General features: G+C 42.7%; 1 protein-coding gene across 3 annotated transcripts in view; it reads right to left on the reverse strand.

Annotated features, from left to right (window-relative positions):
* Positions 1–241: 241 nt before the first annotated feature.
* The window catches only part of LOC147685174 (gap junction gamma-1 protein-like), a 366,763-nt gene continuing 340,147 nt past the window's right edge, over positions 242–26,857 (reverse strand). For all 3 annotated transcript variants that reach the window (XM_086941081.1, XM_086941082.1, XM_086941080.1), the window contains exon 2: positions 242–11,329. In XM_086941081.1, the coding sequence (XP_086797207.1) occupies positions 10,065–11,309 (1,245 nt within the window). In that variant the 5' untranslated portion in view covers positions 11,310–11,329 and the 3' untranslated portion in view covers positions 242–10,064. The remainder of the gene's footprint in view (positions 11,330–26,857) is intronic.

Raw genomic sequence — 26,857 nt, forward strand, 5'->3', positions numbered from 1 at the left:
CGAATGCAGAAAAATTCTCACTTTGCTGTTAGCGTCCCTGAGAAAAACAAGACAGTGCACTCTCAGACGCAGGAATGCGCAAAAAGTCATCTGAAGAAGAAACAATTTTTGTAGGTTTTGGCAGTGAAAATAATGTAACCGTAAAACGAAAAGAATGTTATTCTGATACAAAAAAGGGATGAATAACGTTCTTAGCCCTAGGACATAACATCAGCTTTTCTGCAAAAACATTTTTAAATCTACTTTATTGCTATCAACAGAAATGTAAACGCAAAGTTTTCTGACAAACGTTTTAAAAATTCTCATCCACATGTTGGATTTAGCATGTGCGTTTAAAAATGTTTACATATTTCGAGACATGTGGCATTTTATCTCTCTTAATACAAAGTGTGTTAGTATGAAAACATTTCATCATTAAAACAGCACAGGCAGGCTTTCCAGCCTATAATTTAAAGTTCAAGTACTTCCAGTCAAGTGGAATGTGGGCGACAGATGAAGTGGGTCATTCCACTTAAATAGGAAACGTCCTTTTTTGGAACAGGGATGCGGGCACAACTTGTTATACAGCTTGGTTCAGATATTTATTCAGCTTTTATTAAGTGGATACACATAATTGAGTCTCTAATTATCAAATACTTAAATATAACAGTTTAATGGAATCGAAGTAGTATTACGAAAGTACAAAGTACCTGTGACAGAGATCCGTGCCGTACAAAACTCCACTTGTACTTATTCCTTTCTTATAAAGTAACATATTTCAAGTAGGCGGTAATAAATATTAGTCTTATTAAGATGTGAGCGGGCATAACAAATCCTAAGAAAAAGTAGATTTACCATTATCATGGCCAGTCACGTTTTACGTACGCCACTTGATGGAACTTCCGATGTGGTAATTCCGCGATGGAGCGGATGAGGTGAGAGAAAGCTGACAATTTTCCTCTCATTGCTGACACTGTGTCACTGGAACCAAGCTATACCTGGCTGATGCGATCTAACTAGGGCAAAGCATGTCCTGGGTTGCTTGGGTTGCAGTTCAGGGAGGGCCTAGCCTGACAGTTTGGGCTCGACTATTCACGCCTGAGCAGGGTCAAGACTGATTTGCATATGGCTGGACCCAAACGGAGGTGGCAGGGTGTGGAAAATAACCATGGATTTGGATGCAGCCTGAGTAATTACCAATTGCTGAGACTAATTCAAGAATCTATCCATCACTTTTTTTTATATCAAATTGTAAATATGCACTGGTTGGTCGGTGCATATGTTAGAGCAAAATAGGTGGTTTTCCTGAAATTCGAACAACATTTTATTATTTTGAGAGTCATGGAGCCTAGCCCTAAGTGTAAGCACAGTTATCCGAGCCTCATCTCCACCTAATTAACTCCAAAGCAAACACCGACAAAGATGACAGGCCAACCTTTGCAAAGCATGCATGTGTTATTTTATATATTTATTTAATATACAAATAAAGCAGGGGCCCAGCTGCCAAACCACACCAGCCCTGTCACTAAAGTACCGTCATTTTCAAGGGACTAAGAGCATGTGATCAGGCAAAATGCTATGTCATTTAAGGCTATGATGTTGTCTTCTGTCCAGAAAAGGGTGTCCTGGCACTGTAAAATGGATGAAGTGGACTCACCCATTGCCTTAGCAAAATATGAATGACACATAAACATATCAATGAATGTAGAGGGTTGACTGACAGCCCCATATTTATTGATTTTAATATCAATTTCCAAGGAAAAATGAGGCTGAAATGACTGCTGTCTCTCAGCCATACCCAACAAGCATTGGTAAATGCAACAAATCTAGCCTTTTGGACCTATTGTGTTTGCCAATGGTTTTCAGCCATGCTTTACAGCATCCCCAATGCTGTGCAGTATGGCTAAAGAAAACAAAGTAAAAAGAATAGTGCTCTGGTGAGGCAGTCGCAGGATTTTGTAATCATGTGCGCCACATATTTGCGGGCCTACAAGATGACGCAATCAATGTTTTCTTTTATTGAGTTCGATAGATAAATAAAAAAAATAAGTGGCACAAAAGTTGTTGTGGGAGGGCAAAAGAAGGGGCCTGGGTGTGAGGAAGCAACATAGATGGTTTGGGTGCTGACAAGCAACGTGGGGGAATGGAAGCAAAAAGGAGGACAGGCTGGGTAGCAGAAGCAACGGGCAAGGGAGAAGGTGGGCACAGGCGGGGGAGCAACACGGAGGGTGGAGGTAGGGAGGAGAAGCAACAGTCTGAAAGGAGGATGCAGGTGCAATAAAGCACTACTGAGGGTGAGAATGAGAAGGAGATGCAATGGTCGAGAGAGGAAAGTGAAGCGTTTGAGTGAGAAACACATGAAGGCAACAGGTGGAAGTAGAATAAGGCAAGCACAATATGGAGGGTGGCGGAGAGAAGCACACAGGTGACAGAGAGCATGATGGAATGCAAAGGAAGAGGCATACACAAGGAAGAGAGCTGGGAAACACATGCACTCTGCTAGAACTCTGCTAAAGTGCTTAACCCAAGAGAAAAAGTAGTGCTTGAAAAGCAAGCAGTGGAAGCATAGAAGGAGCTAGGCAATCCCAAGAGATGGTAAGGAGGCCATGTTCCATAGGAGGGAGAAACACAATACTGAAAAGCTGCAACACTAATAATAAGAAGGCAAATGAGAGGGACAGGAAATCCAACAAATGGTAAGAAATGGATGGATTCCAAACCCCTAGATGTTCTTGGTAAGCACACAATATGTCTTTCACAACCAGACGTCAGCGCTGTCTGCTAGGCTCAACCCTAAAAATGACCATGGATGCCGCTGTAAATGTAGTGATGCTAGTTTGGAAACAAAAAAGTAACTCAGCGACTGATTTAGAATATTGTCCTTGTTCTAATGATGACTTCAGTTAATATGATCCCGTCATACTATCCTTTTTTCTGTAGTGCAGAACGAAATCAGTTCAAGTCACTTTTAGTTATGTTTCACTAAATGCAGTAAAGAGACGATTTAAGAAGATAAAAAATTAAATTTGGAGCCGCGCATAGTAGTAGTAACCATGTAACATAAAATGTGTTGAATTATTTCTCAAATATTTGTGGCTATTGCAATTTAAAAGTATAAACAAATAACTTGATGTTCCCAGGCATATGAGCCTTTCACATGCTGAACTGGGCTTCAAATTTGTCTTGTTTTGTAAACAGGAAACTGTGCAAGCTCAGAGGTCATTTTTCTACTTAGAACTAAATAATGCACTCCTGGTATTTTTGGTAATTAATTATTTTCTAAAGCAGACCCATAATCAAAGTGGATAAGGAGGTTCCTGTGATAAGTGAAGTTGCTGGCAAATGTCACCAGTTCACCCAAAAATGCAATTTCAAAACAGGGATCAATGTTTCGGATCATTTTAAAGAGCAATGACATGCGAAGGACGTGAATGGTTCAACAATAACCTCGAGACTGTGAGCTGCAGTTGAGCGCTTCTTAATGTGTCTTCTTAATCATGCAGTCCTTCTCCACTGGTGCACCATATATGACTGAATACTCTGGAATGGGAACCATGATTGCCAATCTGTCCCGATATGTTCAACTCAGTTTTGTTTTATTTATCAATGCCTCTAGATAACGGCAGGCGTTATTAAAAGCCATAGAAGCCTATGCAATTGAACATTTGATGAAAGTAGAGAGGAAAAATTAAAGGCATCTTCTCAATCAAGAAAAGAGAAGACCTTAAATCTTCTCAATGAACGGAATGATCTTGGAAGATGTCACAGACTTTTTGTATATGGTCATGACCATAAATAGCAGGTCAAGATGGCTAGTCTTTGATGAACACAAATTTAGGGGAATCCGCTGCACTCCTAGGGTAAACCAAATTCTTCTGTAAGGTATCCCAAGGAAGGTTAAAGTCTTTTAGGGTGCTCAGGATGCCGCCCTTACTGTCCAGGAAGGGCAGAACGTAAAAGTAAATGCAAAACCTTGTAAGCACAAGGTGGTTAACCTGAGCACTCCTATGTGCTGAATGAGCAAAGAGGTAATCCAAGTATTATGATCAAAAGTTTTATTCGCTTTTTCACATTCAATTGGTGAAGTGTGTATTCACAAATTATAATCCAAAGTATTCCTCATATAGAAACAACTGAGGCAAATTTTTTAAGCTCTTCGAAGTATTCAAAATTTCAATAAGGTGGCATCAATTGCTAGTCTTTGATGAAAACATTCTTGTGAAAATTAATTCTACAGCAAGTGTGAAAGATAATTTCATCAAATTTAGGACACAGTTCCTGGTGGTGTACTTAGAATCAAAGATGCTAAAATTGTGACCACCATTTCACATATAGTCTAAATCAAAGGATCAAGTTTGCTTAAGGAAAACGGGCAAATAGGAAATGACATCTTGAATGTTCCTACTCTACATCCCACAGAGGCTCACTTTGGCTAGACATCCATGAAGTATTGCATGCTAAATGGACCTGTGTTTACACTCTTCAGAAACAACGACCAAGCATGCATAATCTATTAACCAAGGATCTTGCAAACTTGATGTCCCAACAAAAAGGAAACAGTATAAAATGGGTTCAATGTTTGAATTTGACCCATTTTGAAACAGTTTTTAAAATTGCAGCAGCCAAAGAATTACCAGCAATATCGAGGGGACCTAATTTCCCTAAACAGTGAGGTTAGGAAAAGAGAAGTTAGGATTGAAATGTAACAGGAGAGCTACGAATAAATCTTATGAAGCAAAAAAGGAAACCAGTAAAAAAGTTACAATATTTGAGATAGGCAAAACGGTTCTAGTGATGTGGTGATATGAATGAAATTGACCTCTTTTGCAGCAAGGGACAATCTTAGTGGGTTTCTTTAGCGAAACTTTAGAATTCTTCCACCATTCCCTATTGAAACTATTTTTAGTGGACTTAATTTTGTTCATTTTTCATATCTGCTCAAACCAGCCGAATCCCCACAAATTCAATAGCTTAATGTTAACATATTTTCATCATCCCACCATAAATTGTTTATATTTTTAGAAGATAATTTATTTAGGTAGGAGTTAGAGTGTGTAATGCAGCATTATTCTGTATGAGGTATTTGGTACTGTGGCCATTCTATGCTGCTCTTTATAAAAAATTATGGAAAAGAGGCTTGGCTGCTGCAGCATCAACCCTGGTTTGATTTTTCCAAGCAGTATTACTGGCTGGAAAAATCGGGTATCACACTCCAACGCCTGGAAAAATGGGGTGTGGAATAAAAGTACCCACTCTGAACCAGGTGGAGCGATATTCCATGCCGGAATTTCGCTCTCCCAGAATCGGAGAATAGTTTGAAAAAGTGTTGGCGTATCTCACTAATGAATACATCCTTGTTATCAGCTACAATTAAGTCAATATACCAGGAAGTTGCTTTAATATTTTATTTTCACTATTTAACATTTAATGATATCTGTATTTATTTTGTATACAATTTTTGCCCCTAATTTCCTCCTTTTTTCCGCTATTCTATGGATTTTGATACATTTGCTTTTATATTTATAATTGTATTCATTATTCTTTCTCTACTATTACGTATTTTAAGATATGCAATGTTATCATATATTTCTTGTACCGTGTTAATGAAATGCTAATAAAAAATTATAACAAAAAAATATACTGGAAGTTTTTTTGTATGTAGCTGATGGAAACCTGGTTGGCTTCAGTGTCGGTATTGTTTTGTTTTTGGAATGGTGCTCTGTAGCTATCTTGAGTTTATCTCTAGCTGTTCATTTTTAGGTATTTTGTAGCTGTGATTTCAGTATTGGAAGTATACAGCATGAAATGTTCTTATGACTATAAGGTGCTGATATAGTCTTTTTTCAGACTGTAAACAGTAACGAGTTACAAGGTCAAGGGTAGGAAAGGTATTACTGAGTTCACAGCCCATCTCCCATGAATAAGGGTTTCTGGCATGAGTGATATTCCTTTAAAAGGGTAGGTGTGTGGGGTTCAAATGAAGTAGAAGAAAGACCATATTGAGTAGGACATTGTGGGTAGGCATATGAGACAGGGTATTTAATAATAGTGGTTTTGTGAGAGCTGAAAGCTGGCCTGTGGTAACACATAGAAATTGACCTCCCAGGACCAAAGATTGGAAAATGTCTCTTTGGATATGAATGACACATGCCTTGTGGTAATATGATCCGCGTGGGTACGGAATTGCCAGTGACCTCCTTCAAGTTACTTTTGTATGGTTTTGAAAACACCAAGAGACCCATAAACATATTCTTCAATAAATGTATGCAGTTGACTGTTGGTGCTTTGGTCTAGGTATTGTTATGCATCAGTCCTGAGGCATCTAATGGAAGGCTTTGAGCATTTCTTTAGTTTGAATTATGGGTTTAGCCATATCTTCATTATATGACTCCTGATATCAAATTGTACTGGTTGGACAAAGAACTCTTTTAACAGTTACCAAATACCTGTTTCTGAAAAAGCCAGTCAAGGTTTTTTTTATTGTTATAGTGTAACACCAGCGAGATTGCTGTCTTTCAACCCAGCAGCTGCATGTACCATGATGCAAGGACCAAAAAGCAGGTGTATCAGATTGCTATAAGCTAATGCACCACTTTGGTCAAAGGAACTATGATTAACAAAGAGGATGTCATCATAAACATAAGGTAGACTTGAAAATGGCTTTGCATCCGGCTTTCTGTTCAGTCAACTATAAAAATATAAAAGGAAAATGACAAAGGTGAGTGTGGGGAGTTTTGGAGCTCAAAACTGCCCCCTGCCTCAGACAAAGAGGCTTTGGACACACAAAAGAGGAAGCTTTACCATAACGTTGAGTTAATAGTAATGCAGAACATTATTCAGATGAACTCTAGTTCAGAAAAGTATGGTTTAGCTCAAAGACATGAACACTAATTAATTCAAGTATTCCATCCTTCACTCTTGTGTGAGTCTCTCTAACTGGGAGCGGCATACGCAGACATGGGTCCCAAGCGCTCACAGTCGTATAGAACTCAAGCTGCACTTCGCTAACAATGGTCATAGTGTTAAAAAATACCGAAACATGTCTGGTGTGCTTTTGTTCGCATTTGGAGGGGACCTGGATTGGCAGTTCAGGTATGGGCGTCTCTTGTGGGGCGGGGCAAAAACTGATTTACATACGGTTGGTCTCTGCTGGTAAAGGGATAAATGAGCTAGAAACACACATGGCCTGGGTTACAATCCAGAACGATTACCCGTCACTGAGATTAATCTAAGCAATCTATCAATCACGTTTTCTCCAGCCCATGCATGCAAATTTGACACCAAATGTGGAGACACTTGCTTCTTATCAGGAAGTTCTTTTTGAAGTTTTGTCAATTCTCATTTTTTACTATTACAGTAGTATATAATAATCTGTGTTTAGTTAGGGCTCCAGATTATGTTCAATGTGCTGATACACATTTTGAAAATCGGGATTTTTTGATTTTAATTACATAACTGTGAAACTAATATTAACAGCAGAGAAACAGCCTTTACATGGCGGCTCGAACTACGCAGTGCCTTAACAACACAGTCCGAATCACGAATGTATCTTTACAACACATTCCTTTACCACGCAATTTATTACAACAACTTGCCTTAAGTAAAGTGTTGTTGACTGATGTTGGACTTTAAATCCACCACTTTCCCTACTGTTGTGCAAACGGGAGTTGGAATAGTACGTTTTACTGTTCTAAAGTCTAGTGACTTTCCCTAAGGCAAGTCGTTGTAACGTCTTGCGTGGTAAAGGAATGCATTGTACAGATACGTTCTTGGTTCGAACCGCATTGCTAAGGCAGGTGTGGTTCCGACATACAACCTTAACAGCACAGTGCAGGCATAGCAAAAATGTATATTGCGGCAAAAATTGTGGCAAATTTACTTTATATCATTTAGTTTCTTATTTAATAAACAGCATGATAGCTATGTTTTGATCTAATTGTCCTATTTTCAATAGATTATTACACAGTTGCAAGAAAGTGGAATAAGCAGATACTGCACCAATTCTTTTGCCTAGGCAACAATGAAAGGGTGGGTGAGCAGTGATGTGACACACTTCACTGTTGAAGGTGTGAAAGTTTTCTCTTGTACCCCTTGCAACGCTCAAGTTTACCAAATTTACCATGCTCTAGTCATAGCTAGCTTTTACGCTCCCAAAAACATTTTTACTTGAGAATTTTTTTTATAAAATACATTACTCAAGAGTTCTCTGGCTAAAGGTGTTGTTTTTGCGATTTTCTTACACACCCTTTTTTTATCAGAAGCATGCTCCCATTCAATTTTTTCATAATTTCACAAAACTTGAATTCCCAGAGTAAAAGTCCTGCACACTACTGTAACAATAGCACAAACCAGTTTTGCTTCAATTTAAAAAAAAAACTAAAAGTAGGACTAAGCTGGAAGAGAAACACTCTGTTTCGTTCATGCTATGTATGCAGAATATGGTGCAAAAAAGGTTTGCTCCATGTTTGCTGCATGCAAAATCTTTATGTGATATAGTCCGTCTGCAGCAGCTATTTCCCCCATTACTAATTCAGTTACGGGAGCAGAAAAAAATGGCCCAAATTTGAAGTGTTCCATCTTCTATCCACGCAAACTAAATACTTTGGTGTCCGGTTTACTTCTCATAGTACTTAAATTAGCTTGATTAAGGAAATTCAACCGTCTTTTATATAACTCATTTCTATTCAAGCTCTGACTTGTAAGTATGATGTCTTTGGCAGATGCTTGAGGCTTCCAAAGTTTGTATCTCTTAAACAAGAAGAGTTTTTGATATCTTTGGCCTCTAAGGATGGCTTTTTGGGCTTGTGTTCTCTAGAAATGTGGGTGAGCGGACCCATGCCACCAAAGAGCACAGGCACTGCAGTTAGAGTTTTTATTGCCTTACCAACTGTAATATTTCATGCTGGGATTTGTCTGGATTAACCATGTTCCTGGAGAGTTTCCCATGAACTGAATTCTGTTTTACTCTGACCAATAGTTCCACAGATTTCTTGTTGAATGATGGCTGAGCCATGTCGTGGGTCTTAATGTCTAAACTGATCATCGGCCCATCAAAATAGTTTGATGTGCCTACAGACATAGCTACATGATGAATAATCAGAAGTTAAGACACAAAGGTACATTCCAGGCACATTCTACATGATTTAAAATGCCCAAGGTCTATGTCGACTACGATAATGTATCAGCTTTGAAGGTGCTCGATAACAGATCAGTGGGACAACTTAAGCCTACTTCTTCACTAGTGTTCACCATATTGACACTTATTGGCTATACATAAACTTTTGTCTAATTGTGTACAATTCTGTTGGGTTCTATTGAATGATTATGGAAGAGGACAGATAGACAGGCCCGACACTCAATATTTGTAGGTAGAGCGCTTACAACTGCCTAGTCCTATATTCTACGGAACCTCAGAACTGCTGGGACATCTCTTAAAGGTGATAGAGATCAGTCAGGTTTCAATACAACACACCCTCTTTGTTCTCTGGCCAGAGTACTAAAGAGGCCCTCTGGTAGCACATTATGTGATGTGAGTGAAGACTCGTGTCAAAATGGAACAAGAGCCCCCAAACTTGTGTGTTTGTTTCTTTATTCATACTTGTTTACTGTTTTATTTCCAGACGTTTGATGACTTTTTGTCTTTGCAGATGTAAGGCAGACCTGAACCCCGTTTTTCACCTAGAATGGACAAGCTGCCATGAAACCTTTGGCAAACCAATCTAAAACATCCTGAAATTAATGTGATTCGTGCCTCCAAAAACCTGCTCCATTTGCAGGATGCTCCCAAAACAAATATCCCCATTAAACTCTATTTTGGTTTCAATAAAAATTCGATCATTTTTGCCTTCTGTATGCCCCATTTCAACACCCGTCACACATCAAGTAATCCCAGCAAAATTTGTAAAGACAATTTGTGACGCGCTCTCTTGTTACAAAAATGGAAAACTGATTTCTAATCATCGCTCCCATATTGCCTGGTCAAAAGTCAATTTGATCGATGATGATATCCCTGTTCCTTCATAGGAGCCAAGAGGGCCTGAAACATCAACAATCAGTTTCTGAAGAACGACAACCCCATCGCATGGTCATATCCAAACAGATATCTTGCCGTCTTTGCTGTTGGAGATGTCTTTCTCCGAACTGGCTTTTGGCTTAGCGCCTTGTTTCTCATGTGCAATATTCGCCATGTTCTGTTCCACCACTGTACCCCCAGAAGTGGGACTACTTGTTCGGGATGGCTGTGCGTTAACATGACTGTTGTAACTCTGGAATACAATGTCCAACTGCTCCTGAGCCACCCTCAAATGCTTATGGAGTGTGGACAAATCTTGGGGGATGTTATCATCGGGGCTCGTGCATTGTTTCTCCTGATCATTGCACTTTAGGCTTTGCTCATGGGTCATTAGGCTAATTGGCATCTTGGTGGGTTTCTCTGATCTTACTACTAAGTTATATTCAGGAGGACAGGCAATGTTCTTTGGATAGGAATAGTTGTAGGGAGGCTGCCTAAGGATATTCATCTTTCGGTTGCGAATAGCATCTCTAATGGTCCCGATACCCAAGTGGAACATCTCACACAAATTCAGCAAAAGGCACAAACAGCTCACTACATACATCACCAGAAGAAATATTGTCTTCTCTGTGGGTCTCGAAACAAAGCAGTCCACATTATGGGGGCAAGGGTCTCGGTTGCACACATAGAAGGCTTCCACTTCAAAGCCATATAAAAAATATTGTCCAACCAAGAAGCCAACTTCAAAGGCCGCTCGGGCAATCAGCTGGAAGACATACACCTTCATCAGTCCTTCAGCCTTGATGCGTCTCCTGCCATCGTGCTTTTGCTGCTCTTTACCCTTCTCCTGGTTTCCAGCATTGTCCATGTCTGCATTGTCATCGTAGATCATGGGCTCCCCTTCTTCTTCTTCTCCGGGGTCCTCCAAGTTGCGATGATGCTGCCACTTCTGCCTATAATGCTTTTTCTTTCTAAATGCTTTGTGTCTCTTCTCTTCCTCCGAAGACCTGGCTATCCTGTGTATTGCGTAGCCTAGGTACATAATAGCTGGGGTGCAGATCATAATGATCTGGAAGACCCAGAATCGCACGTGGGAGAGGGGGGCGAACGCATCATAGCAGACGTTGTCGCAGCCCGGCTGCTTGGTGTTACATGTGAACTTGCTCTGTTCATCAGAGTAGATGGACTCCCCTCCAACAGCAGTCAATACAATGCGAAAAATGAGGAGTACAGTGAGCCATACTTTCCCCACAAAGGTGGAATGATGGTGAATTTCTTCTAGGAGGCGCGTTAAAAAGCTCCAGCTCATGTTTGTCATAAGGGCTATTCATTTATGATCTGGAAAAAATAGAAGAGAAAGAATGTTTGTAGAAATGGAGGCTTAAAACAAATACAGTTTATTACAATCAAATTGTGAACCCATTACAAAGCTCTGCTGGATTTATCTAACAAGGCAAGAAAACAAATCTTTTCGTGGCCTCGGAGATGACACTTTTAACCACTGTTATTTGCGACGTATTAAGGTGGGCCACATTTGCAACCAATGGGAAGCAATGCATAGTATTTTTGTAATCAAACTCATGTATCATAAGACAATGAAGTACCATAAGTACTGAAGTAAAAATGACCTATGGTCAGAAATTATTAAAAAGGAACATGGTTGTGGCAAAGAAAACACAACAGTGGTCTCTCTGGGCTTTCTGGGCTCAGAACATGCCTTTGGGCACTTACTATAGTCTACATGCAAACATCAGATGCAGACCCATCACTTTCTATACATTGCTAGGTTCCATGCAAACTAAAAACTTATGATGTCCTTAGACTTAAGAAAACCCTTTACAGTGCCTCACCATAGAAATTTTGATATAAAGCTGGTGCCCATCCATACACACATACACACGCACAACTATTAGATTAAGAATAAAAATGTTATCACGACCACAACATATTCATATTAAGATTAGTAAATAATCAAACACAGATCAGAAGTAAATTTTACATGAAACCACCATTCTTCATGGATATTTATGAATACATTAAAATAAGTATAGGCACTGTACATTACACACATGGCATTCTGAGCCCTTCCCCATCTCCTATTGACGTTACAGCCCTGCACCTAGTTTTCAATAAAAAATGCTGGGGTTCCAACTCCCTCAAAGAAGAATATACATGTCATCCTGCACCTTACCACCACCACCTTCATTAATGTCTTTCCCCAACATACCTAAATATTAAAAAGGCAACTGAAAAAAGGCAAATAAAATGTAAGCAAGAATCCTGACTTGGATGGCCTCAAAGTTAAATTCTACCAAATATTTTCTGTTAAACTCTCTCCTTTTCATATTCTTCATTCAACCCCTACAAACAATGTTTGATGTTCTGTTATGATTTGCGAATGTCTTTTGCACTGTACTTTAAGTTGTGTAAAATTGTAATGATTGGGTGTGATTGTACCTTCCTGACGTATAGGGGCACTCATCTGAAAGACTGTCACTCTCAAGTCTTTTCCTCTCTATACAGAACTGCCAAACACATAAGAAAAAAAAATAAACTTTCTTCAGTTTTCAGCTTGCTTAACTGAGAAATGGCATCCTCAATCTGGCATCCCCCTAGCTTTTGCAAACAAGATGATCCCTGCCAATTGCCTCCTAAAAAAGTAGGGAGGTCATTCTAGGGATCTGTGCACTTCAATGAAGTGTGCAAACTAAACAGTGAAAATGGTGTTGCTTGCCCCGCTCAACTACGAATTGTATGTAGAAACAAATTCCCACTTTGTGTGCTTCATCTTCTTTCTGGATATCACAGACCTGACCATTCTAGGCACCAGATCTGGAAACTAGTGAGGAGCTGCAGGGGGCTGAGGCCAACTCCTGTACCTGGACCACACTCACAGTTCAACATGTGGGAAGCGAAAAAAGCTCCCTGCAGCTCAAGTGAAAGAAACTCTGCCCCTCTACCACCTCTGCCTACCCCCTTCACTCCCCAGGCCAAGGAAATAATCAACTGCAACGTTTACAACAACCATTGGCAATGAACACAGGAATGGCTTATAAATGCACAGTCAAGCCAGACTTAAAAAACTATGTAGGTTAATGAATGGCCTCTTCCCATCTATGTTGCTGTCAGAGAAAAGCGCTATAAATTATCTAGTCATTTAAGACACTTTAATAGCATTACAGTGGATGTGTGTGCCCTGAAAATTCCCCCTCAGGCAGCTGGGTAAATGAATAAAATGATCACAGCTGTGTGGTGGGCAAGCACTTTTTTTGTGGAAGCACACAATTTCTGCCAAACGAAAACATGTACTCCCAGCTCCCAATGGTGGACAGAGCCAATGATCCTCTCCTAGTGGCTCTCACATAATTGTCTGGCGACAGCTGTGCTGTCAAGCCTGATCATAGTCAGCATCAAGCAGGGTAGACATGTTTGCAGATTAGGGCTGGTTACTTTCCACAGAAGGGAGAACATGTAGAACTAGATCTAGTATTCCCAGTTCACATGTTATTCCATATTCCAGGGAAAATAACACATAATCCCCATTAACTCAAAGGGAGATGAAACTGTTCATTTTTGGCCCCGGTAGCTCTCCACTGATTTAGTGGGGAACTTGTAAAGAGGGTCTTAGACTACGAGGGCCAGACGTAGGTTTGGGAATGCCAAATACATGGCAGATTTTTAGACTAGGACCTCACTATCTAAATGAGTTCTATTTAGACTCATTTATGTAAATGTTTTCTATCTTATGTGGAACTGTAGGACAGATCTGGGCTTTCTGGCCTTATGAAAGTCACCCTTAGAGTTAGATATGGTGTCAGACTCGGAAGTATTATCACAGTCCACAGGTAAATGGCACTCTCTGAATGCCACATTTTCTTCTATATAGGACAAAATCAAGTCGTTGAAAAGGTGGAGAACATATCACTCTGGCAGCAGACACCATGGAGAGGAAGGAGCGGGCGTTTTTCCGGTGGGCCGTAAGGGTGGGGGCTGGTTTTAATACTGTGGGCCTGATTTTGCAATATCGGCCCCCTGTAACAAAAGCAGCAGCAGTGCTAAAGCGTCCGGCAGCAGTGTTTCTCACTAGCACCAATTTCTATTCTTTTAAAAATATATATTGAACAGGCATTAGACTCAATCAATTGTTGTTTAAGCACATGTGCTGGCATCATGATTAACTCTTGGTCGCATGTTTTTGAGAAAAATGTATGCCTAGAAATCACAACACACGGGGATTTGCTTCTGGTGCTATTATATCATTTTACTCCTATACAACTGAACTACATTGCACTCATACGAAATAACCCTTGCTCTGTTTTGGGAATTGTGCTCAAACAATTTGTTGATTCTTTTCTGGGTGGTGGTGGTGATTATCCTTTATTTGTTTCAAGAATGTGTGAGGAGAAGATCCTTGTAACTTCAGAGGGTAGGTACATTCATCTGGAAACATCTCCATTGGGAAATGAGAACATCAAAGTGCATGGGGGCAGATTTATGATAACTGGCGCATCCCCAGGGATGCGCCAGTTATCGTGCGCTGCAGCTACGCCACCCATGGTGCGCCGCATTTACAATGCGGCGCACCATGGGGCAAAATCGGCACAGATGCGTCACGCATCTGTGCCGTAAAAGTGACGCATTGCTGGAGGTGCGTCGCAAGCGCGACGCAGCTCCAGCAAGGCTCGGGGTGCCCTATCTGACCAATGCTGCGTCAAGCCTTACGCCTGCTTCAAGTAGGCGCAGGGTTTTGACGCAGCATTGGCCTAAAAGTGACTGAGTGAAATCTTATAGATTTCACTCAGCCACTTTTGCGAGGCGCACCTGCCCCGGAACGCCCACCCTGCGCCGGAACGCCCACAAGCGGCGCAGGGCTTTACAACGTGACGCATCTGCCTAGATGCGTCACGTTGTAAATCGGTCGTAGGGATGCGCCACGTTTACGCCACAGTTGCGTGACGCAAACGTGGCGCATTCACAACATAAATCTGCCCCATGGTTTTTATGAATGCCTCAAAGGGCATGTTATATAGACCAAGCACATCCCTGTTAGATGGCAGAGTTTGGAGAAACCCCTAGATCATCTTGGATTTTGACCAGTTCCTCTTCACTCACCTTTTCATTCACTGGCCGAGTCATTAAATGAATCACTCTGGGGCTGATACACAAAGTGCCTCAGCACTTGTGGCGGAAGCCCCGCAGGTGTGGAGGGGGGCCGGCACTCATAGTAGGGGTCAGCACTTGTGGCGAGGCCCCGCAGGCGTGGTGGGTGGCCCGCACTCATGATAGGGGTCAGCACTTGTGGCGAGGACCCGCAGGCGTGGTGGGGGTGCGCACTCATGGTAGGGGTCAGCACTTGTGGCAAGGCTCCGGAGGCGTGGCAGGGGGCCCGCACTCATGGTAGGAGTCAGTACTTGTGGCGGAAGCCCCGCAGGTGTGGAGGGGGGCCGGCACTCATGGTAGGGGTCAGCACTTGTGGCGAGGCCCCGAAGGCGTGGTGGGGGGCCCGCACTCATGGTAGAGGTCAGCACTTGTGGCGAGGCCCCGCAGGCATGGTGGGGGGCCCGCACTCATGGTAGGAGTCAGCACTTGTGGCTTGGCCTCGCAGGCATGGAGGGGGGCCCGCACTCATGGTAGGGGTCAGCACTTGTGGCGAGGCCCCGCAGGCGTGGTGGGGGGTGCGCACTCATGGTAGGGGTCAGCACTTGTGGTGAAGCCCCGCAGGCGTGGTGGGGGGCCGGCACTCATGGTAGGGGTCAGCACTTGTGGCGAGGCCTCGCAGGCGTGGTGGGGGGCCAGCACTCATGGTAGGGGTCAGCATTTGTGGCGAGGCCCCGCAGGCGTGGTGGGGGCCCGCCCTCATGGTAGGGATCAGCACTTGTGGTGAAGCCCCGCAGGCATGGTGGGGGGCCCGCACTCATGGTAGGGGTCAGCACTAGTGGCGAGGCCCCGCAGGCGTGGTGGAGGGTGCACACTCATGATAGGGGTCAGCACTTGTGGCAAGGCTCCACAGGCGTGGTGGGGGGCCCGCACTCATGGTAGCAGTCAGCACTTGTGGCAAGGCCCCGCAGGCGTGGTGGGTGGGCCACACTCATGATAGGAGTCAGTACTGGGGACAGGACCTCCCCAATGAGTAACTGCAGCGCGCAGGTCTCGCCACAACTGAGGGGCCTCCTCCACAATTGCGGAGGCCCTTTGTGAAGCAGCTCCTAGGACTCCATGATAGGCTCGCTCGGCCTAGATACGAGAGAGAGAGTATCATAGGTCTATGGAATTCTGCCCCAGAGGCCCACATAGGAGCCACTTTTAAGTTCTTGACTAGGGCAGTCCAACATTGTTCGAGGGACATATGAAGGCCAACGTACCACGTATCTACATAGGAAACATTTACATACAATACATTTGAAATTGGGTTCATTTTTAATCTGTGTTAATGCTGGAAATCTGGCATGGATTTAACTCTAGCAGACGAATGCTAAACAACCCAGCATTAGACAACACTTTGATTTGTGCTAAAAAGATATTACAATTCACTGTACAATATATATAGCTTCAGAGTCACAGGAAGACTTACTTGTTCGCCTCTTGTATGAACTGAAAGAAAACCATTGAAACAAAACATGTTTTCCATCTGTCTTGTTCTCTTTAGGATACACTGGGTCGCATTTACACATTTTTCATGCAATGCATCCCAGCAACCAAATTGGCAGTATCGTGCTGCGCATGGGCGAAAAGACAGTGCAGCAGCACATCTACAAAGACTGCCCTGTTGCTGCTGTCACTCCTTATGTTGCCATACATAGAGGCTGCCTTGTGCAATGCACAGTCTCACACAATTGTGCAACCCTGAGTGTGTGTGATCTAACATAGGATGTGTACTAGAAGCATACCCTGCTAAAGTATCCCACATAATGAATATGTGCTGCGCACTGCAACACACATTAACTGAGTGGTTTTTTTTTTTAGAAATAAGCACATTTTCTCCTGTTAATGCCTGCCTCAAGGAGTTGTTAGTTTATGATGCATGCCCAGCCTAGTGATCCTAGAGGTCAACAACTATGGGTGGTTGCACTGATCTACCACAGTACATTTAACACCTCCTGGATGAAAAGTGATGCAAAGTGCTGCAAAGCGGCTCAAAGGAGTTTTTGCACTGAGAAAAGTGCACCTTGAATTTTGTGCTAAGTAGTAAATAAATAACAACAACAAATTTATGAGGGTCAAAGGGGATTTTAAAGACCAGACTCTGATACGCCCCATGCATACACTGAAAGACCAAAAATATCAGAGGGTCTGGAACAACAAAGAAAAGAACGCCGGATATGAACCCACAAGGGACTCTATTACCATGCCTCGTGTATAGTCTAAGAACTGGTCACCCCTATACCAAACCCACACAGTGGTCAGACAAGGATGCCCATCAGTCACCACACGGAACCGCCCTTCATCACCCAAATGACGTTTCGTTCTTTTCTTTGTTGTTCCAGACCCTCTGATATTTTTGGTCTTTCTAAGTAGTAAATAGCCTTGTGAGAGTCTGTGCTGCTTCCATTACTTTGCACTTTGTGGAAGAGGTGTGGCGCAGCGGCCAGGGTGCCTGGCTCCGGACCACGGGGTTCATGGTTCGATGGCCTGTGGCAGGTCAGCCCAGCACCATATGATTCTGGGCAATAGCTCGCTTCATTTTCCAGAGGGCCCCCACCGCCGGGAAACCACTTTCGAGGCAGCTGTGCACTTTACAAAATGCAAGGTTATTATTATTATTATTATTTGCACTGGTGGGAAGTTTTAGTAATTTGTGGCATACGTGTCATTGTAGGTTACACAACTCCTTGCATTGTTTAAATTCATATTAGTATCGAACATTACATTGAATGTAGCAGCATTCCTTTGCACTGAACCCTTACTCACTGCACATAGCCACCTTTTAATTGAGAAGACTCATACCCCTAAAACTTTTATATATCATAACTGCAGATTGAGAAATGCACTAAAGATTTTATTTAATGTCATGAAATATTGAAACATGTAAAAACTGTGTGCATTCTTATAGCAGACACTGAAATAAGATTAAAAACGTAATAAAACAACAGTTATGATCGACTTATGATTAAAGCTCTGACAATGCCAAGGGGAGATATATGGAGGTTGGTGTTAATGGGACAGTTGCCAAAAAATGGCACATGCGCGTCTGCCCACCTCTCACATCTCTTTCCTCATTTTGGGGTTGTGCGATGCAAGGGGCATATTAGCAGGGGCTTCGTCGCCTCTTTAGCGGCACTTTATGCCGCTAAAGCGGCAATTTATTTATCGCCCTATTAGCAAGCTGCAGTTAGCGATAGCTTTAAGGCGATAGCGACCGGTTTGGGGCCCACTTTGCATGTCAGCAATATTTATCGCTATTGACATGCAAAGTGGGTGTACCCAAACTGTTAGCGACTGAAAGCAGTCGCTAACAATGCTGTCACCTATTAACAACGCAGGCTGTGCGAGAAAAAAGGGGCTTAAGCGCGATTATCGCCAGAATCTACCGCCTGCTCAAGACCTTGCTTACATGTGTAGTCAATGGGGGGTGGATTGTTATGTTAGGTCCCCATTGGCGTTAATGCGTGAATAGTGCTGTATTTCCAGCGATATCACGCATTTAGCCGCTATCACTGGATATTTCATCGCATTAGAGATAAACGTTGCTAATAACGTGTTACCTCTGGGATAATATCTGGTGATAGGCGGTAATAAAAAAAACGCGCTAAGCGCGTTTTGTGGAAAATACTGCATGTCCTTGCTAATATGCCTCCAAGTTTTTTGCAACATCGGTTGTGCTAGTGGTCTAAGTTGACTAGGCCCTACCAGAAATGGACGTTGAACCAACGCTCAAAGGTGTCTTCTATGTCTGTCATTCACAAGGAAATAAAAACTACGGGGCATATTATCAAGGGGGTTTATCTCCTCTTTTTTGGCTTTAAAAGCCAAGAAAGCGGAGATAAAATTATCTCCCTATTACCTAGCTGTCGCTAACACCAGTTAGCGACAGCTAGTAGGAGATAGCGACCATCTTGAGCCCCACTTTGCATGTCAGTGATATTTATCACTAATGACATGCAAAGTGGGCATGCCAAGATGTTAGAGACTGGAAACAGTCGCTAACATCGCTATCTCCTATTACCAACTTCTGGAGATATTCGCGCTAAGCGCGAATATCTCCAAAAGCTAACACCTGCCCTGAGCAGTTCTTAGCCATGTTATCCAATGGGAGGTGGATAACATGGCTAAGAGCATTAGCTTGGTAATGCATGAATATCGCTGACTTTTCAGCGATATTCATGCATTGCGGCGATTTTTAACGCATTTGCGATAAACCTTGGTAATATTAAGGTTTATTTGCGGTAAAAATCGCCGCAGCTCAGCAGTAAATTTTTGTCTCTAACCAAGCAATTCTGGATTTCTGCCCGTCACATGCTAAGGCTGCAACACAGTGTCACCATGTAAGATATCACTCTTTCTTAATGTTTATGAAACTGATGTTGTTAACAGACTTTTTTAAAATTAAAATGCCCATTTATATATGATGACACATATGTATGCAAAATCTCACTTGAAGGCACTTCAACACTTGATGTTATGGGAAGAAGTTATTGGAAAATGCCTTGGTGTGTTCGCAAATAGGGAATTTTATCTTCAGTTCAAGTAAGTCAATGAGGCAACGTTCTAGACATTTCAAATATTCTTTGCCGGGGTATTACCAGTAGTCTACACACCCATTAGGCTAAGCAGACCCTGTAGCTGCAGCAAACATTTGAAATAATTACTGCTGTGGTTACCTTCCTTAAGCGTTGGACCAACACCTCTCTGGAGACCGGGTGTCACTGTCAGCTACCCTTGGCCCGATGCTCCTTCAGACCACTTCCACCATGGTTGAGGCTACATTGTATCCAAGAGACATGCTTGCCCTTTAACCTCTTACCCTACAATATGGCGACAGTTAGCATTTCATTACATATATTTAACTGGTAATACCATCTGGCGTGCTTTTCCCATTTCTGGCATCCAGTAAAAAAATTAAAAGCATAAAAAAAATGCCCTATTGTTATATGTTTTTTTGTCCGGGAATGCTTTAACTTTGTATTGCTTCCTGTTCCAGCGGAATCCATAATTGCCGTAATGGAGCGAGCAACCTTTTTAAGTAGAAAGATAATGAGGTATGTTGTACATCTTGGACTTCTTCCATATCCTGTATTTTAATTTTCATCATGGTTCAGACAGCTTTTCTGAGTGGAAAGGATTCCTGGCAAGTGCAGACAATACCTTTGACAAGTCAAAATATTTTACTAGGAATGGAAGGCATGCAGCCCTTTGGTCTAATAGGTACCCGCTGTAATGCTGTTATGTGTTTCATCCGGTATGATATCCCCTTCACCTTTTTACAGGGGAATCAATCTATTCTCCATAGTTATTATGTGCCTTGGTTCTATTCCAGCTGCAGAATTCTCTTTGATTGCTGGAAAAAGGAAATTGTGCAAGATTGAGACATGAGGTAAAATAAGCATCCAAGGAACCCTCTTGTTCCTAAATTGGTTGTATGACGGAACCCCGCAGGCATTTATCCAGCAAGCCTTCACAATGCAATCAATACCCACCGTGCGACATTACCATGCGCTCCTATAGCACGCAAGTCCTTACAATGACTTGCTTTAGGGGGCGCTGCACTTTGGAATAGTATAAATTATTATTCCAACACCAGTCCAAAAACATGCCCCCTACAGCAAGTCATAACAACTTGCGTGGTAAAGTAACGAGTGGTAACGTCACAAGTGGGGAACTGACTTTGTTGTAAAGGGTGGTCGTTGTAAAGACTCGGAAATAACCAGGCCCTCTAGGGAAGACGTCCGATGCTTTACTTGATTAGGGACAGAAATATACACTCAGTACCAATGTGTATTTATTTAATTATTATAGAGTTTTATATAGCGCGAACTTGACCTGAATCGGGTATCAGAGCGCTTTACATAGCACCAGTTCCGTTACACGAGGACACATTTAGGCATGCAGAGATTAAGTGATTTGCCCAGAATCACAGGATGTTCAGCGTCGTTGCCGAGACTCAAACCCAGTTGCCCAGTTTCGATATCGACCGCCCTAGCCGTTAGGCCAACACTGATTAAACATTGAGTGTCAATGAGTTTGTGTCAAGTCTTAAGTTGTGCTATGAGTGTGGTGTTCTGGGGTATGGTGGTATGTATACTTGGGTACGACCTTTATACTTAAAAGTGGGGCATTTGAGAATGTTGGGGGCAGTTAGGAAAAGCGGCACTGATTCTCCCAGTCAAGTTCTCCTGTAATGTTGGTTGTTAAAGATGTGTTCCTGCAACAGCTATCAAGAGTCAACTTGAACACCATGTATAATCTTGAGGTTTACTACAGGGGAGGAATATTCTGGTAACACCGGCTGTAACTTTTATTGTAATTGAAATGGCTATCTGTTCCATGTCCTATTCAAGCCCTTTACCCCTCCCTTTCCCTATTTCTTTCCCTAAATGTAACCTGTATGTTTGATAAAATGCAAATAAAGATATATATTTTTTTAAAAGAGTCAACTTGAACACCTACATGAGGGACACCTGTTATTTTAGTAACAACAGACTCATGAGATCGTTTTTTGGGCTGCTTAATCATATTATTGATACAAAAAAAATTAGGTGCACAGGGGGATATAGAGAAAAGTGAAACACTTATAAACGTTGTTGAACTACTTCCCTTAACACGCAGCCATTGATGAGCACGCGAGATTCACATATTTGGGAATCATATACTTACAATTAAAAGCAAACCTTGGCAAGAATACTATGCAAACATCATTTGTTCATGCCTGTGTTCTTTTTGGCACATTAAAGTCAGACCTATTAATTTTGCCAATGCTTCAATGGAAGTGTCATTTCCCGTCTACATCCGTTTGTGAACAGTGAACCCTATAGCCTTTCCAGCTTGTATTTTGATTTCTGCAGGTGTTTATAATACTGAAATGGACTTTATGAGGAAACAGGAAGGAAATAAAAAATCAGTCACACAGAAGAACAATATGGGCCTGACTCACCCACAGTCCACTATGTAACAAATGATTCAAAAAAGATACCACACCAGTTCACACATGGACATAAAGTAAACCACAGCAGCATATTGCAAATATTCCATTCTTAGTGTAACAAATGGCAGGCAATTGTTGTACTTGTTGTAGGGTGACCAGGCACTTCTGATTTCCTGGGGCAGTACAGGCTTTTCTCCATCTCTTCTGGAAAATTTCAGTCAAATTAGCACGTCCTGGTTTTGCGAGATGATTGACTAAACATGAGAAGAAGCACATTTTCATGTGTTCCAGTGCAGTCCTTGTCTGTAAGAAATGTTATTGAAACAGATAATCCTGTCAGTAAAAGTTGCATTTAATTTCCCTTATTGCCGCACCGTTTGTGTTTTTATGTTGATGAGCTCTTGGGTCATTCAATGACCCTGGTTGCTGCAAAACTGTAGTCTTTCCTCTATGTTTGTTGAATGTCCTAAATGTTTGTTTCACATCTTGTCACTCAACTTGGTGCAGCTTCCACCATGCAGCCCTATGTCAACTAAGGCCTGGACTTCGAAATATCATATATCTCAACATTCTACCTAAATTTGACCTCAGGTGGCATCCATACACCCACAAAAGAGTATGTGGAACAGGGCTCTGGCCTCCTTACCATTTTCACTGCCTCTCAGTAAATTTGTGCTGGGCCACATCAAATCATTTAGTTCCTGTTGCATGGCAATTTTCGGATCTACATCCAGTGTTCGTTCTTGGTGCTCTCAGCTAAAACCCAGTTATTTCTTGACACATAGAACAGAGGTATGAATGTATACAATAAGCCCCAGATAGTTTCAAACGTCAAAACTCATCGGACATGTCTCACATTGTTATTGTTGGACCTGCAAAATAGCCCACTGCAAAAATGTTATCCTGCCCACGCCTGTATTAATTAGCTAATTGATGTACCACAATGTAGTCAATCACAAAGCAGGCTGGTACCTTTTCTCTACTAAATGGAAAGCACGCCTCACCTTGAAAAGCCAGCCTTGGTAAACTGGAAGCAACTCATGTTTCAAACAAACTGCGTTTTCTCAAGCTTATGTTTGTGTGTTCTATGTTATGGTTTTTCCAAAAGAGCTTTTCCTGATTCAAAAAGTGCTTACGTGTTTATTCGGCAGCAATCTGTTTTCTTGGGCCGTTACATTTTTATTGTAATTTTTTTAAACTGCCTTTAATTTAAACAAAAGTGGTTCAGTTTGGGAGACAGTGACCCGGTTGGCTTGGACAGCAGCAGAGGCAGTGAGGCTCTATGGGATTCAGTAGTCAGCAGCATCTCTCCCAGCCTGGTATTAGTAGTGTATTAAGGAAGCCATGTGCCCTGGTGCAAACAATGGAAATGGCTTCCTTGACTGCGGTTAGGGTAATAAAATATAGCAATTTTCAGGGTTCAATGGGCCCCTCAATGAGATGCACACAACAGATCTCTGGAAGGGTGGAGTTCGGTTCACAGTAGAGGCTTCAGACAGACTCCATTGCCTTCCAGCATTCGGCCCTTCCCTATATAGACTTCGATAGTTTATAGGAAAAATGCTGTCACTCTCACTACCTCTCACTACAGACAATAAATGGCAGCCCTCTGGGTTATTTCAGAATGTAACTGACATTGGCAACAAACAAATGGCTGAAGAGGGCTGATCGTTTGCCCTATTCTATGTATGCTAGCCTATCTGCTGAGCAAAAATGTGAATGGCACTCCAACAGAGCAATGGTTGAAGGTAGTTTGACCCAAAGCCTCTCTAAGTATTAGTTGTGTATTATTTGAAAATTGTCGTAACGGCTCTAAGGGAACAATGATGTTTAGACTCTAGTATTTCTCAAATGAATCAATCAATCATTTGTAAAGCGCACTACATACCAGTGAGGGTCTCAAGGCAGTGGGGGGGGGGCGCTACTGATCGAACAGCCAGGTCTTGAGTATCCTCTCGAAGGTCAGCAGGTCTTGGGTCTGTCGTAGGCTCAATGGGAGGCTTTGGAACGGAATGGGGGGAGGCGGACGCTCTGAGTTCTGCTGGAGAGGGAGGAGTGGTCCAATCCAGAGCCTTGTCTCGGATCCCTGCGGCATGGAGCCGTGAGCGTAGTGTGCGGTGGCAGACGATGTCGAAGGCAGCAGAGAGGTCTAGGAGGATGAGTGCTGCGGTCTCGCCGTTGTCCAGCAGGGTCCTGATGTCATCGGTGGCGGCGATGAGGGCAGTCTCGGTGCTGTGGTTGCTGTGGAAGCCTGACTGGGAAGGGTCCAGGATTCTGTTTTCTTTGAGGTATCGGGTTAGATGTCTGTTGACGGTTTTCTCAATGACCTTGGCCAGGAAGGGGAGCAGAGAGATGGGCCGGAAGTACTTGAGGTCTCTTGGGTCTGCCTTAGGTTTAGTAGGGCGTTGATCTCGGCGTGTTTCCAGATCTCTGGGAAGGTCGCGGTCTCGAGGGAGAGATTGATGACGTTGCGCAGCTGGGGTGCGATGGAGCTGCCTGCTCTGTTGAAGATGTGTTGCGGGAATGGGTCTGACGGAGAGTCGGAGTGGATTGTGCGCGTGGTCTTGATGGTGTCATCGATGCTCACGCTGGCCCTGGCTAGCAGGGGGTCGTGGTCAATGGTGTGTGGAGGGTCTGTTGTGTTGCTGTCTGTTGTGGCTGTCTGGGTGTTGAAGCTGTCGTGGATGTCTGCTATCTTGCGGTGGAAGAAGGTGGCGAGGGAGTCGCACAGGGCTTGCGACGGCAGGATGTCATTGGTGTTGGAGCTGGGGTTGGAGAGTTCCTTAACAATGTTGAAGAGCTCCTTGCTATTATGTGCGTTGTTGTCGAGGAGATCTTTGAAGGAGATCCTCTTGGCCGCCCTGATGAGGTGGTGGTGGTTGCGGATGGCGTCCTTGTGTGCTGTGTGGCTGTCCGGAGTTTATTCACTGTGCCATATCTTCTCTAGTTTCCTGCAGGCTTGCCTGGAGTCTAGGAGTTCTGGGGTGAACCAGCTGGCCCTCTTGCTGGTGTCTCTTTGGGGGGGTTTCTTCAGCGGGGCGAGGGTGCTGGCGCAGTCCTCGATCCAGCGTCCGAGGCTGTGGGCAGCGTCATCGGTGTTGGAGGGTTCGTCTGTATCTGAGGCTTATAAATAAGTGCTTTCTCTGTTCCCTGAAGTTAACACCTGCCACTGGACAGGATACAAACCCATCCAAGGTAGGTACTGTTGCAGAAGGCTGAGAAGAATGTTATTTTAGGACCCCAGGTTGGCTTTGGAGGGAATAAGCTGGGAAAATGCCAAAACATGGTTTGAGCTGTATATTGTGGAGGTACTTTGCACAGGATTATACATAAGGCTGCCAACTCTATTAATATTTACATATGAATACAGATGGAAATATTTCTACCTGTTTGCATTTATTTATGAAAATAGATGCAATAAAAGATGGCACTTTTAATAAGTTGTGCAAGCTGTCGCTAAGCAATCAAGGGAAGTGGCTGTGCAGATTGACAGCACTGAAAGTGTGAAAAGAAAGTCAGAAGATATGGCCAGTCTCTGCAGTTATTGCTTCCCCTCACCGGTAATCTTTCAGATCTACTTAACAACACCCCTCCTTTGAACTGACCAGGGAGCCTACCCTTTTTAGGTCTCGCCTGAGCAATGTGCTGGCGAGACTTTTAGTAAGGGCTTCAGAAAATGCTACCACTGTGGCCTAGAGCTTGAGTGTATGTGCGTGGGCTCGCGCAAGCAGAGGCGCCATATGGCTTTCCTCTCTCGTCATGGGTGATCAGCTTTCAAGATACGAGAGCTTTCTTTCACAATCCTGAATACGATAGCTTCCTTGTTCTGTTTCATATGAGGGTGAAACCATCCACATGATGGCGCTGTTGGGATGCAGAAATGTACAAGATCTGCAAATAACTTGTAATGTGCCTTTAATCTTTCACTTTTGAGTGCCGTCTGATCAAAGTTGTGTTTTCGAAATTATAGTGGATTTACCTCAGAGGCGCGCATTACTGAAGCCCTAGATCGACTGAAATGTATAGCATTCAAAATAATATAGAACATTATGCTTATACATTGATACATTAAGCGTATTTAAAGTGTTGAAATCTAGCTAAAATGCGTTACTTTGGGTTCTTTTTTTACTTGAGGAACAGCTATGGTCCAATGTGATCTATGATGCAGTATCACGCTATGGTTTAGATTGGCGACGTATTTGGGAGTAGACTAGCTGTAATCCTAATTATCACACATGAAACGCGACGTTGTTTGATTTTGCTGCAGCAGTAGGAGTTACTGTTAAGTAGATATTTTAGAAGTCAAGAGACTGTTCCCCAGTGTTCCTGTTGGTCACCTAAAGTATTCACCTCTTTCAAAGAACCCCGTTAACAAGAACCCCCTAATAATCAAGCTCAGCCACACAACATATATTTTCAGATCTGGCATTAGCCCAGAACGCCTCATTTTAGTGAAATTATTACACAGCAGCGATTGCTACTGTTTCCATAGGAAGAGTGCTTTTTTCTTGACAAATAACTGTGGCGTCATTTGATAAATCTGCTCGAAACTAACCCCAAAAAAGTTCATCCACCACTGCTCCATCATGGAAAGTTTTTTGTGCCAACCCCTCGATCGTGGCCTGGAAAACAAGCATTGGCGTAGCCAATAGGTCTCGCCTTTGGGACCTTATAAGTGTTTAGTTATACAGCACAATATCCTTGGTGCAACAAAATCAACTGTTGCATGGCTAAACACTTATAAGGGAAAACAAAAGCACGACCTATTGGCTATGCCAATGCTTGTT

The sequence above is a fragment of the Lissotriton vulgaris genome, chromosome 10 (genome assembly GCF_964263255.1).
Source record: "Lissotriton vulgaris chromosome 10, aLisVul1.2, whole genome shotgun sequence".
NCBI classification, from domain to species: domain Eukaryota; kingdom Metazoa; phylum Chordata; class Amphibia; order Caudata; family Salamandridae; genus Lissotriton; species Lissotriton vulgaris.